General features: G+C 42.0%; 1 protein-coding gene across 1 annotated transcript in view; it reads left to right on the top strand.

Annotated features, from left to right (window-relative positions):
- F13A1 (coagulation factor XIII A chain) overlaps positions 1–15,087 on the top strand; it is a 269,662-nt gene that overhangs the window by 100,687 nt on the left and 153,888 nt on the right. Inside the window, exon 7 of the mRNA XM_073631004.1 lies at positions 5,149–5,323. Coding sequence (XP_073487105.1) covers positions 5,149–5,323 — 175 coding nt within the window. The remainder of the gene's footprint in view (positions 1–5,148; positions 5,324–15,087) is intronic.

The raw sequence follows: 15,087 nt of genomic DNA, 5'->3' as shown, positions 1-15,087 counted from the left end.
AGGCGGTCGAGGTTAAAGCAGGGTTAGGTTATAAAAAAATATCCCAAGCTTTGAACATCCCACAGAGCACTGTTCAATCCATCATCTGAAAATGGAAAGAGTATGGCACAACTGCAAACCAACGAAAGACATGGCTGTACACCTAAACTGACAGGCCAGGCAAGGAGAGCATTCATCAGAGAAGCAGCCAAGAGACCCATGATAACTCTAGAGGAGCTGTAGAGATCCACAACCCAGGTGGGAGAATGTGTCCACAGGACAACTATTAGTCGTGCACTCCAGAAATCTGGCCTTTTTTGGAAGAGTGGCAAGAAGAAAGCCATTGTCGAAAGAAAGCCATAAGAAGTCCCATTTGCAGTTTGCGAGAAGCCATGTGAGAGACACAGCAAACATGTGGAAAATGGTGCTCTGGTCAGATGAGACCAAAATTGAACTTTTTGGCTTAAAAGCAAAACACTATATGTGGTGGAAAACTAACACTGCACATCACCCTGAACACACCATCCCCACAGTGAAACATGGTGGTGGCAGCATCATGTTGTGGGAATGCTTTTCTTCAGCAGGTGCAGGGAAGCTGGTCAGAGTTAATGGGAAGATGTATGGAGCCAAATACAGGGCAATCTTAGCAGAAAACCTGTTAGAGTCTGCAAAAGACTTGAGACTGGGGTTCCCCTTCCAGCAGGACAACAACCTTAAACATACAGTCAGAGCTACAATGTAATGGTTTAGATCAAAGCATATTCATGTGTTAGAATGGCCCAGTCAAAGTCCAGACCTAAATCAAATTAAGAATCTGTGACAAGACTGGAAAATTGCTGTTCACAGACGCTCCCCATCCAATCTGACAGAGCCAGGCCCGGACTGGCCATAGGGTACACCAGGCGCTTGCCCAGTGGGCCGGGGGCAGCCGGGCCACATGTCTGGCTGTGATATGCAGGGACGGCCATGGGCTCCAAATCCGACATGGAGGGCCGGCCATTCTGCATATGCTGGTTGTGGTGGGAGGAGCAGAGGCATTCTCCGCCTACCAAGCCCTTCCATGGCAACCTAGGCTGCCACTAAGCACAGAGTCCGTGTTCACGCATGCGCCCCACAGCCGATGGGCCAGGTGAGAAGGAGGGATGGAGAAGCCTGCAAGTAAAAGCCGGCGAGGTGCTGCGGCCGCCTATAGGGAAAGAATTGAGGCTGGTGTATGCCCACCTCCTTTCCCGCCAGTGAAGAGATCGATGCTCCAGGGCAGGCCAGAGAACACTCCTAATGGTAATTTAGTAACTCAGTAACTGCAGTCTGATTAGTTCTTTGCTTAATCACTTCAGCCCTGGAAGATTTTACCCCCTTTCCTGACCAGAGCACTTTTTGCGATTCGGCACTGCGTCGCTTTAACTGACAATTGCGCGGTCGTGCAACGTTGCACCCAAACAAAATTGAGTCCTTTTTCCCACAAATAGAGCTTTCTTTTGGTGGTATTTGATCACCTCTGCGGTTTTTATTTTTTATTATTAACAAAAAAAGAGCGACAATTTTGAAAAAAAACACAATATTTTGTACGTTTTGCTATAATAAATATTCCCATTTTTTTTTTCTAAAAACTATTTTTTTCTCAGTTTAGGCCAATGTGTATTCTTCTACATATTTTTGGTAAAAAAAAACGCAATAAGCGTATATTGATTGGTTTGCGCAAAAGTTATAGTGCCTACAAAATAGGGGATAGATTTATAGCATTTTTATTATTATTATTTTTTTTTTACTAGTAATGGCGGCGATCTGTGATTTTTATTGTGACTTTGTCACAAAGTTAGTCATTACGCAGTATTCACAAAGCCAGTTACTTGCAGGTACAGGGGGTCCCCTACTTACAAACATCCAACTTACAAACGACTCCTACTTACAAACGGAGGGAGACAACAGGAAGGGAGAGGAAATCCACCCCTAGGATGGGAAATTCACTCCTGTAAGAGTTAATATGGGGAAAAGGTGTCTTCACTGATGCTTTATCACCAATCCTTGTTTCCCTAATAACCCAAAATTTTCAAAATCCAATTGTCATTGGGACAGAAAGTGAGGTGAAATCTTCTGAAGAGGAGCACAGACAGCAAAACAAATGTTACAGGGGTGATAACCCTTCCCTATGTTATCTAAAAAACTTAAAAATAGATTTTTTGGCTGGAGCTACACTTAAAAAATTTACCTGTTCCGACTTACAAACAGATTCAACTTAAGAACAAACCTAAAGTCCCTATCTTGTTTGTAACCCGGGGACCCCCTGTATTGGGGCTGATCTGAGGTGTGATGGTGCAAAGCTCAGTTGATTTCTTACTATTATTCAAGTTGTTTTAAAGCATTTACTTAACTATAAAGATTCCTTTCCATGTGAAGTTGACATTTTTTTGTTTTTTTTATGTAGCTGGCACTCTCAATTTCTTTGAAATTTTTTTTTCGCGCACCATGCCTAAAAGGTTGCCCCTGGATTAGAGCAACCTTCATCTTATGCTGCTTCATACTAGTTTCATCATCAAAACCAGAGTTAAAGTAGTCAAATCCACACATCCTGGAACCCCACTTCCCGCCATCAACTGCCCCAGCGAACGCCCCCCCCCCCCCCCCGGGCTGCTAAGTCTAAAATGCCCGGGCCTATTTTTTGCCCCTGGACAGAGCTAAACCTATTTTACAAAGAAGAATAGGCAAAAATGTCACTCTCTAGATGTGCAAAGCTGGTAGAGACATACCCAAAAAGACTTACAGCTGTAGTTGCAGCGAAAGGTGGTTCTACAAAATATTGACTCAGGAGGGCTGAATACAAATGCACGCCACACTTTTCAGATATTCATTTGTAAAAAAAATTTAAAAAATTAAAAACCATTTATTATTTTCCTTCCACAAAAATCCCAATAAAATACATTTACGTTTTTGGTTGTAACATTTCAAGGGGTGTGAATACTTTTTCAAGGCACTGTAACTTTGGACAATGACATCACCAAGGATCTCCCAGCTGGTTTTCCTGCAAACAGAAGCAGTTCAGGAGTCTGAATTGTCATTTAGCGACAATAGTTTTTTTTTTTTAAATCTTTAAAATGTCACTTTTACTGGCATACATCCTACAGATGTATCACTTCATGTGTAGGTTTAAGGCATCTCCCTAGCATATTTGTGATTTGTTTAACCGCTAAGCCACCGCCCACCGTCATATGACGGCTGGACGAGGCTTCTATTGTTCTGGGAGGACGTCATATGACGTCCTCGCCTTCCGAGCCACTAGGGGGCGCGCGTGCGCCGCCGGCGGCGCGCGCGCGTGCCCGCTGCGTCGCTCGGGACCCGGTGCGCGTGCCCGGCGGCCGCGATGTCCGCCGGGCACCCGCGATTGCCGGGTAACAGAGCAGGAGCGTGGATCTGTGCATGTAAACACAGATCCACGTCCTGTCAGAGAGGAGAGGAGACCGATGGCGTGTCCCTTGTACATAGGGACAGCGATCGGTCACCTCCCCCAGTCAGTCCCCTCCCCCCACAGTTAGAATCACCTCCTTAGGTAATACATTAACCCCTCGAGCGCCCCCTAGTGTTAACCCCTTCCCTGCCAGTCACATTTACACAGTAATCAATGCAATTTTATAGCATTGATCGCTGTATAAATGTGAATGGTCCCAAAAATGTGTCAAAAGTGTCCGATATGTCCGCCGCAATATCGCAGTCACAATAAAAAATGCAGATCGCCGCCATTACTAGTAAAAAATAAATAAATAATAAAAATGCTATAAATCTATCCCCTATTTTGTAGACGCTATAACTTTTGCGCAAACCAATCAATATACGCTTAGCGCAATTTTTTTTTACCAAAAATATGTAGAAGAATACGTATCGGCCTAAACTGAGGAAAAAAATTGTTAAAAAAAAAAAAAAAATTGGATATTTATTATAGCAAAAAGTAAAAAATATTGTGTTTTTTCAAAATTGTCCCTCTTCTTTTGTTTATAGCGCAATAAATAAAAACCGCAGAGGTGATCAAATACCACCAAAAGAAAGCTCTATTTGTGGGGAAAAAATGATAAAAATTTCATTAGGGTACAGTGTAACATGACCGCGCAATTGTCATTCAAAGTGCGACAGCGCTGAAAACTGAAAAATGGCTTGGGCAGGAAGGGGGTGTAAGTGCCCTGTATTGAGGTGGTTAACTGTTTAGAGAACATCCAGTAAACTGAACTTTCACTCATCACTAAACGGCAGTATAACTGAAGTCCTTAAAACTGAATTCTAGTTTGAAGTGACCCTTATGACCCCCTCAGCTTACCCATTCTCCCTGGGTTTCTCTGGCACACAACTTTTTAAAAGATAATCAACCATATGTTTTTTCCAAAATTCTTTTGGATGGTCCAATGATGTCACAGGTCATTGCTCCTCTCTAGCACCTATGGAGGGTATTTTCTTATGGCTGTACTGAACAATGCTCATGTAATGATGTGTGAGTGAGCACCATAAAGTTCCTGTAGCCGTCTAAGCCCAGGAAAAGAAATAATGTGCTCCAAGGGAGTGGGTCTATAACAGCCTGGACTTAGTGGAAGTAGGATTGAATGATGCTAATTGTTTATTTAACCTGGATAAATCCAGAATTCAGTGGCAAAAAAAATGACTGCCGGGGACATATCCAGATTGAAGGTAAGTATTGCAGACCAAGCTGTATTTTTAATTTTGCTGGGCTATTCATTATATTTACATTTTTAAGTGTAGTTCTAAGTTATTAATGTCACATGATATAAACAATTTTTGTGCAATTGTGCAAAAATCTGACAGTGTATAGTAAATAAATGATCTCAAGAAAATAGCTAGGAGCCTAGTTTTGTCAGCAAAATCAGATCTAGAAAACTTTGATTTGTTTGGCCCTGTTTGTCCATATTTAAAATAACCAATGCTATAATTTGTCAATTTTGACACAGGCCAAAACCTACAATATTATTAAGATAACACACTTTGTGTGGTGAACTGGAATAGTGGTAAACAAAAAAAAAAAAAAAAACACTATCATATCAAACCAAGATGACTATAAAGGAGTTTTAGGATACATGAACAGACATTTTATTAGTATTACCTAATTTCATTAATAGAGAATGGTATATATGTCTGCTTGTTTTTTATGGAAACTTTTTTTTTTCTTTTTAGATAAATGCCAGAGATGATAATGGTGTGGTTGCGGGAAACTGGAATAATGATTATACCTATGGTGTTGCTCCATCTGCTTGGACTGGAAGTGTAGACATCCTACTAGAATTCTTTAGTTCTAAATTACCAGTTAGATATGGACAGTGTTGGGTCTTCGCTGGAGTATTTACTACATGTAAGCAGTGAATAACACACACAATCTTCTCTACAGGTTTAAGCACTCTCATACTTGTATATTATGTGAAAACCAAAATAAATGTTTGACTAAACTGTCAAAAATGCAAAAAGAACCACATGTGTTGCTCAACATTACACCCCGATATTTTTCACAATTCTTAACAATGGAAACTGTAGACAATGTAGATAGTGATATGCTTACCACATAATTTTTCATTCAAAATGAAAAATTCCTTCAAATATAGTGCCTGGGGGGTCCCCTTAGTTTGCCTGTAAAGCAGCACATCTGTACCATGTACAGAACATGATGCAGCAAAAATGACAATTCTAAAGAAAAAAAAAAAGAGTCAATAATTGACTCGCGGTTGAAACTGCCAGCACCCGGATATTTAAAAACTTTTTTTTTTTAAACATCTTTTTTTTGAAACGGGACGGGGGAAGGAGCAAGCGCCCTTCTTCTAAACCATACTGGGCCACATGCCCTCAGCATCCCAAAGCACCTTGTCCTCATGTTGATGGGGACAAGGGCCTCTTCTGACAACCCTGTCCCTCCCCCATGTCCCTCAATGTAGATCCATCATCAATCACGATGCACGCCGCACCACGGACTCAGAAAAAAAAGCTGATCGCCATATGCCTCCTCTGCCGTTTGACAGTTTTTAAATAGGTAAGAGTGGGCACCTGGCAACATTACCTGGTGGCCCTGCCCCCTTGTGACATCACCAACCAGTGTATACTGGGTCAATAACATCACAAGGGGGCGGTGCCACCAGGTGACGTTTCCGTGTTGAGGGCATGTGGCCTGGTATGGTTCAGGAGGGGGGGCGCTCGCTCATCCCCCCCCCCCATTTCCTGGCCTGCCAGGCTGCGTGTTCAGATAAGGGTCTGGTATGGATTCTGGGGGGACTCCCACACCGTTATTTTTTTACATTTTGGCGTGGGGTTCCCCCCACAAAATCCATACCAGACCCAAAGGGTTTCTCACGCCATTTTTTTAACATTTTTGTTTCGCTGGCATTGTTTTGTTTACATTTCAGCTGTCAGTGGGGAAGTCCGCTGACAGCTGATGAGTCATCAGTTGTTAAGGATATGACGGACGGCTTCCGAAACAAAATTTTACGAAAACAAAATGAGATTTAACAAAAACTAAATGACATTAAACGAATTCCGAAACCAAACTAAACAAATTCCGAAACAAAACAAAATTAGTATCATAACGAATCTATCTGAAACAAACACATTTTTCCGTTGTGCATAGGTCTACTAAATGGCATTTGCAGTCGCAATAGTTACTGTCACATGAATGAACCAGTAGATCTATTACAGTATAGGAACTATGTTGTGAGGGTCTCAAAGGATGATTAGTTCACAGGTTTACCATGTTAATCTGAAGGCTCCACAGTAAAGAAAAGAAACCATTGATGGGTTAAAAACAAAAGGATGACCCAGAGAAAGATGGCAAGCCCTTAGAATTACTTAAAGCGGGGGTCCACCTATCTATTGTTTTTTTTTTTTTTTGAGTTCATTCACAAACTTTTCTTCTCAGCATTACATACTCACATATTGTGTGTAATATGTCCGCCTGTGTCAGATTTCGTCGGAAAGAATAACTTATATTATTCACTGCAGGCGGTTTCCATCTTCATTGTGGGCATTTGAAGCCCACAAGCATTTATTTCCTGGATGTGGTGAATGCTGTGCTCCCAGCATTCACCGTTCGTTCCCGCACATGCTCAGTGGCATCCTGGGAAGCCTGAGACTAGCTCCCAGGAGTCTGGGAGAGGCTAGAAACACGCCTACTCCCACGGGAGGAGAACCAGGAAGTGCAAAGAAGAATAGAAAAATAAAAGGTAATTACGGCGATTTAAATTTTTTTAAACGGCATGTCAGCATCTAGGCAAGGAAGAGAATACATACAGATATTGTTCAAAATTTGGGTGGAACTCCGCTTTAACCGTTAATTGTAGCTTTGCTTGCATCTGTAAATTTTTTAACCCCTATGTGCATAACTTCTGCTCTATAAGGAAAAGTTCAGGGATTCAACAGACCTCTTTATCAGATCATCTAGGAGTAGGTAGAAAGCTACTTGTCACTCACAGAAAGTAAATAATTTGCTTATAAACTCAAGAGCTCTCTGCACAGCAAACTAAAGCTGGCCATACACTATACAATTTTCCTGTTCAACTTTCCTTTAGATTTACCAAAACCATATAATATGAGGTCAAACCTAAACCCTTTCAATTTGTATGCAATCAGGCAGGCCCTTGCACTACATAGTTGAAGGTAAATCTAAAGGAAATTGAATCAGAAAATTGTATAGTGTATGGCCAGCCTAACTTGCAGACATGTGGAAGTGCTTGCAGTATAACTGGCAGTTAAGATTTTTGTTGGTTGATTTTGGTTACTCAATTTTGCTCTTAGTGAACTTGTCCTTTAATAATCTCCCTGCACCCCAAGTGCCTGTTAAACTCCTACCTGCCTTCCTGTTCAAGAGATTTTCACTATACAGTATGGCCCTGCACAATGCCACAAAGTCTTTCTCTTAAAAATGACAACTTCAGTTCCACCTTTAAAGTGCATACACTCACAATACCCCCATTCATTCTTATGGGTAAGCTGTTTTCTAGTCATTCTGCAGAGTTCGCTTTACGTCAAAATTAATGACCACAGAAAATCTGTGCAACTCTGAGCAGGGCTGCACAGTGAAGTTTACTGAACATGTCCAATAATGCATATCAGAAAAATGTTGCAATGGGGTTGATTTACTTATACTGTGAAGTTCAAAATCTGGTGCAACTTTGCATAGAAACCCATCAGATTCCAGGTTTTGTTGCCAAAGCTTAATTGAACAAGCTGAAGTTGGAAGCTGATTGGCTATTATGCACAGCTGCACCAGATTCTGAGTGCACTAGTTTTAGCAAATCTACCTTAATGTTTTACTTTATCAGCACTGGTGAGCTCACCTACAATAGTAGAACAATAACCCTATTTGTCTTATGGATAAAATTGCTCTGCCTGTAATTTTTTTTTTTTAAGTCAAAGATAACAAAGCACCGCCGTGTGAAGACACGGAGTGGAGCATGCGCGGTAGCAGCGGGTGACGTCACGCCGTTACCCGCTGCTACCGCGCATGCTCCACTCCGTGTCTTCACACGGCGGTGCTTTGTTATCTTTGCTGTGTTCGTCCTGGCACTTGTGAAGTGCCGTTTTTGTAAGTGTTACCTTTTATCATTATTTTTAATAAATTGGAGTATACAGAGAGCACTATTTCTATCCTTTTTGCATTACATATGCCATGTGAGAGCCATCCTCACCTACAGCCCAGCCCAGAGCCATCCTGACCCTCAGCCCCAGTGTTTCCTGATGGATTATCAACATCAGAAAAAGGATCTCTTGTGACCCTTATGGGAATGCCTTACTGACCCTCTATAACTAAAGGGTCCTGGTCATCAGGTGAGAGGCCACTCAGTATATCGGTGTCGGGCACACTCATCAATCACTCTATTGGCATGCTGTCATGTGTGGTGGATACTCACTGAATATCTTGGACATTATTAGTGCTTCATTTATGAATTATAGGACTGTTTGTTATGTTCCTCTGAAGGACTATTTGTTCTATTGATATCTCCGCATTTTATCCCTTGAAGTTTATTAGTTATTATTTATTATTTTTTATTTTTAGCGCTGCACCTTACTTTGTAATTTTAGGTTCCACAAACAATTCTAAAGTTTGTTGAGTGCCAAATCAGAACCCCACTGAAGTCAGTGTGAACTGAATGGCAAAAAAGTAATAGCTATTTTCTGGGCTAATGGGAAAACAAATGGCACAGGGGACGGGGCACTGCCCTGAGGGACATATACCAAAGCGACTTTTTAAAAAGGTTGTCATGGAGTATCAATTTAACCAGTGCTTAAAGTGAAACATTTAAAATGCAAAATTCAATGTGGTGGGGATACCCTAAAGTGGATCTATATGATGTATACTGGCGATGGTTCGATGCTCAATTCAAACATAACTTCAACTTGAACTTGGTGTTCGTTTGTTCGCAAAAAAAAAAACAAATGTTGTCCCGATGATGTCTTTAGTCAAATATGGATATGTCCATATTTGGTCAATGATGTCACCCAGGAGCTCCCTTTTTAACACTTTAGTGGCAGGGGTTGGAGCTGTTATTATTCTTTAATAAGAAAACAAACAATGCAGATCCACATCAATCAAAATGCCTTATGGACGCCAACCTGTTGAAAGAAAAAAAATGCTAGCTGCTGACATACAGTTGTTCCTGGCACTTCCCTCAGTCAAATAACAGCTTCAATCCCTGCCACTAAAGTGTTAAAAAAGAGAGCTGACGCCAGGAAAGGGTCATCACCTATGCCAGAGCTGAAAGCATTGCCGAGTACCTGACTGGAACCAAGTTCAAAGTCTGGATAGATAACATTCCATCAGTGGATCTCCAAACAGCTAATCTTAGTGCATGTTAGGCATCACAACTGATGTAGTGTGAATTCTCTTCATGTTATCACCCCTGAAAAAACAACAAAGCGGCAGGCACCCTGTCATGGTACCCACTGGCTAGGCATTACTGAGATGTGGATGAAAAAGCTGAAGATAGAAATCTCTGACTTGACTGGAGGAAAGCCTAAATGGAGGTCTTAGAGGTGAACCTCACACATGTACTGGAAGGGGCTGAGGCCTGAATTCTATCTTTGACTTGGCACACGTGTGCCCCAATGATCACCTGTCCTGTCCACATGCGATTCCCCTGCTGCATGGGTCCCCGCTGCGTGCCTTCTGCCATGCAAATGTAAAACATGGATTTTTAGGTCACACATATTGCAATGAATGTTTAAGCTGATCATCTGCACCAAAGTAATCCCTATTATGGCCAATCCTACACTGCTTTGCCACAGCAAATGCTACCTTGGACACCATGCCAACCTGGGGCATAAAGACACAAGGTCGGGGGGAGAAATGACGTGCTGTAACCTCCAGCAACTAATAAATGAGCAGTAATAATATGCTATAACCTTTGGCAACCAATCACGATTGTTGCCTTATCTGCTACAGTAAACTGATTTTGAGTCTAGCTGCTATTTATTGTATGTCTCAGAGCAGGTGGAGAGGTGGAGAGTGAAGTTGCAATGCGGGGGGGGGGTATGGCAAGAAAATGTTTGCCCAGGGTCCAATTCTTATTAAAGATGGCCCTGGGGGCACAGGATATCTTCAGATGGAGAGCGAGGATGGGGGCAGTAAAAATGTACTTAAAATACTTACCAGTCCCTTCCTTTTCCATATGAGCACTGCAAGTTAATGGTACTGATGGCTCACTGTATTAATTTAGAACCTGTTAACTATGCTTCCGTTTGTAAATTAACAGGAAGCCATTACATTTTAGCATTGCCAAAGCGGTTGATAATCACCAAGTAGAATTTGAAGTTTTCTCTTCTTTTCTATAGAATTGAAGTCCAGGGTGAGAGCAGAGAGTCTCTGGAAGTGAGTGTCCCTCACTTATGAGTACTTGGAGCAGTGTAGTAGGAACTGATCCCATTCCCCCCCAACACTGCCACTGATCACCCCCTCCCCCGCCAGCCCCAGCAACAAATTGGTGAGCGGTAATGATGTGCAGTAACCTATAGCAACCAATCAGCAAGCAGAAATTATGTGCCGTAACCTCTGACAACCAATCACTGCCACTGATTGCATCGATTAAACGCAGTGTGCAGAAAATCACTGCCCGCTAGACTGAACGGAAAAAGAAAAAACTCATAGTGTGTACCAGGCTTTACACTTGGTCAGTAGCTCAAATTCACAACCCCACCATACACCTAATTTTATTAAAGCGGAGGTCCGCTGAAAAAGAAATATTAAAAGCCAGCAGCTACAAATACTGCAGCTACTGACTACTGACAGCCCGCGATGTCGGCAGCCGAAGCCGATCCGTCCTTCGGCTCTCGGCTGCTACCGCCACCATCCTCGGTAAGGTAATAAGGAAGTGAAGCCGTATGGCTTCACTTCCTGGTTCCCTACTGCACATGCGCGAGTCGCGCTGCGCGTCCTCTCAGGTCCCTGCTGTGTTCTGTGTCTCACAGAATACAGCGGGGGAGGACGGGGTAGGCGCTGGAAGTGGCATAGGTCACCACAAGCGCTGCGGTGATCTATGCTAGGAAGTGGGAGCAAATACCTGTATTAGACAGGTATCTGCTCCCTCGTCCCCTCTGAAAGGTGCCAAATGTGACACCGGAGGGGGTGGAGGAATCCAAAAAGTGGAAGTTCCATTTTTGGGTGGAACTCCACTTTAAAAATGCGTGGTACAAAATACATAGTGAGATGTTTTGAGCAATTCACTGGTGACACTACCGAGCACAAACTCAGCTTTTCAGGGGATGAAATCAGACTCAAATTAACTTGTGAAAAATTTAATAAGAATAAGTTTAGACCATTTTTTATTTAAGAGGAATTACAAAATCTGGGATTTCAAGTCATTAATTTATCAGGACCTCTTTCAGCTATCCGTGATACAAAAACGTTTGACATTTTTGTTTTATTCCAATCTTTTTAAGAAGTTATATTTTTCAAATACTATTAGAGGTGACACACAAAAAGAAAAAAAAACATCTCAGTGTAGAATACCTGTAACACTAAGTTACACAAAACTGCGCAAAACACTTATGGTGAAAACACCTATGGCACAGGATGACAAAAAGTTAACAGTTAAAGGGGTTGTAAAGGCAGAAGGTTTTTTATCTTAATGCATAGAATCTATTACTTTGTAATAGAGTCAGGCAGCTATTGTATAAAGATAAACATTTAAAGTTATACTAAACACACACTGTTTAATTTACATTGTCCCTTCTGTCACTGTAATTATTTTAATAAAATAAAAACAAGTACCTTTTTGCTATCGATATACAGCTGTCACATGACTAAGCTCTTTCCCACCCTGTCTGCAGGGAAACATAAGCAAGAGGAGCTTCTAGTCCTCCGCTGCTGGTCACATGTTCAAAAAAAAAAAAAACAGCCTTCAGAATACAGAGTAAAAATAGATAAATAATATAATTAAACTGTTTTAAATTGGCATACAAATATACAGTATATTTGAAATCAAATCTTTATTATTTAGTGGAAATAACATGGTGTGGGCGGATTTCTGCCAATCACAGGCTGTGTCACGCCCCCCCAACTTGTGTCTTAGAATAAGAGGGAGGTGAAGCCACCATTAATCTACATGTAACATTCCGCCACCATTGTGTTTAGCTGGTTAGTGGGCATAGAGGAGGAGGAAGGAGGGAATGGGTTGTCATTTACCACTGTGTATACACCCACATGTGTGACTCTAATGTTACATGGGCTGCTAAGATGTGACAGGGAGGAAAAGCTCAGCATAGAAATTTACTGAAAACTGAGCATGTGCAGAGTTGCCACCGCAGCTCCAAAATCCCTAGCTGAATTGGGGACATGAACAGAAGGTGGAGAGCAGCAGGATCAACCAGATTTTTTGCAGAATACAGAAAACAAATCTCATAATGACTGAGTGAGTATGAAGAGCATGTAATACAGCATTTATTGATAGTTTTTTTGTGATGGGAGTTTAGTGACACTTTAACTGCATGCCGACTGTATAACATAGCTGTGCTGTGATTAAACACAGCAGATGTTGATCTGCGGGTTTTTTGTTTTTTTTTGTTAGTCTTATTTTGTTTATAGCGCAAAAAATAAAAAATGCAGCATTGATCAAATACACCAAAAGAAAGCTCTATTTGTGGGAAAAAAGGACATATATTTTATTCATTTACTAAATGAAAAACCTGTGATGAGTGAGATAAAAAAAAGGAATAATAAGGTTCGTCATAAGCTTTATTGAACAATCAACTACTTTAAAAAAAAGTTTCTTTGCCAAATTTTGGCATTGATGGATGACCCTATTATGCATACATTTGCAACATCAGCACCCTTATTGTATTTAGAGGACTGAAATCTATTGGTGATGTCTTAGCCCATAGTCATTTCTGGAAAGTGACTATGGACTATAAACAATTTTATTGTAAAGGTTAACCACTTGCTTACCGGGCACTTAAACCCCCCTCGTATCCAGACCAATTTTCAGCTTTCGGCGCTGACGCACTTTGAATGACAATTGCGCGGTCATACAACACTGTACCCAAATGAAATTTTTATCATTTTTTCACCACAAATAGAGCTTTCTTTTGGTGGTATTTGATCACCTCTGCGGTTTTTACTTTTTATTAAAAAAATTTTAAAAACTGATTTTTTTTTTAAAAAAAAGTTTATTTTTTTATATTTTGTTTTAAAAAATTTTAAACGGGTAATTTTTCTCCTTCATTGATGTACGCTGATGAGGCGGCAGTGATGGGCACTGATAGGCGGCAGTGATGGGCACTGATGGGTGGCAGTGATGGGCACTGATGGGTGGCAGTGATGGGCAGCACTGGCAGGTGGCACTGATTGGCACTACAGGTGGGCATTGATAGGTGGCACTTGTGGGCACTGATAGGTGGCACTTGTGGGCACTGTTAGGTGGCACTGTGGGCACTGTTAGGTGGCACTGTGGGCACTGTTAGGTGGCACTGTGGGCACTATTAGGTGGCACTTTTATTGGGTACTGATGAGGCAGATGTGCCTCTTCCACTTGGGGACCGATGTCCCTCACATCCGATCCGGTGATCGGCTTTTTTTTCTACTCGCGCTGTCAGCGTGAGTAAAAAAAAAAAACGATTACCGATCTTTTGTTTACATCATGTGATCAGCTGTCATTGGCTGACAGCTGATCACATGGTAAGGGGCCGGGACCGGCCCCTTACACAGATCGGTGATCAGCCGAGTCTCAGTGACTCGGTGATCACAACGCGCCCGGCGCGCGCCCTGCAGGGCGCGCGCAGGGAGCGTGCACAGGGGAGGACGTCATATGACGTCCTCCCGGGAATGTAGGTCCGCGCTGTAGCCGTCATTCGGCTATAGCGCGGATACCAGGTGGTTAAATAAGAAACATGTCATACCTGCCTGCTCTGTGCATGGGTTTTACACAGAGCAGCCCCGATCCTCCTCTTCTGGGGTGCCCCAGTGGTGCTCTTGGCCCCTCTTCTTAATCGGGTGCCCCCACGGAGAGCTGCTTTCCATGGGAGCACTCGTTCAGGTCACTCACAAGTCCCGCTGCTGCGTCCATTGACACAGATAGCAGGACTCAGCCCTGCTCCCCGCTCTTGTGTCACTGGATTTGATTGACAGCAGTGGAAGCCAATGGCTCCTGCTGCTTTCAATCTATCCAATAAGGACAGAGACAGCGGGTGGAGACACTGGGCTCAGGCTCGTTGCTGTAACAAATGGGTTCAGGTAAGAAAAAGGGGGGCTCTGGGGGAGCAGCTGCAGTACAGATGATTTTTTCACAATGCATTAAGGTGAAAAACCTTGAGACTTTAGACCCCCTTTAAAATCATGTATGAAAAAAAAAAATTGGGATGTATAACATAATATGAATATTTCAATTTCTTGAGACCTAACATTTTTGTAATGGTGCATATTATTACATTTTTGCATTTTGGCTTTGAAGGTGGGGACATCTGTGACACACTCCCAGTATGTGTGTGTGTGTTTTTTATTTTTATCATTTTATATTTTGTTTTCATTATTTTTTTTTGTTTATTTTCCCTGTTTCTATTTAATTAATTTTTTTAGATCAAAGTGAAGTTACGGGGACCACACTTCCAGCTAACATGACCTTGTCAGGGTTAAACCTCCTGGTAAAA

Source organism: Aquarana catesbeiana, linkage group LG05, assembly GCF_042186555.1.
Source record: "Aquarana catesbeiana isolate 2022-GZ linkage group LG05, ASM4218655v1, whole genome shotgun sequence".
Classification (NCBI taxonomy): Eukaryota; Metazoa; Chordata; class Amphibia; order Anura; family Ranidae; genus Aquarana; species Aquarana catesbeiana.
Note: the sequence above shows the minus strand (reverse complement) of the source record. Positions and strands in the feature narration are given on the sequence as shown.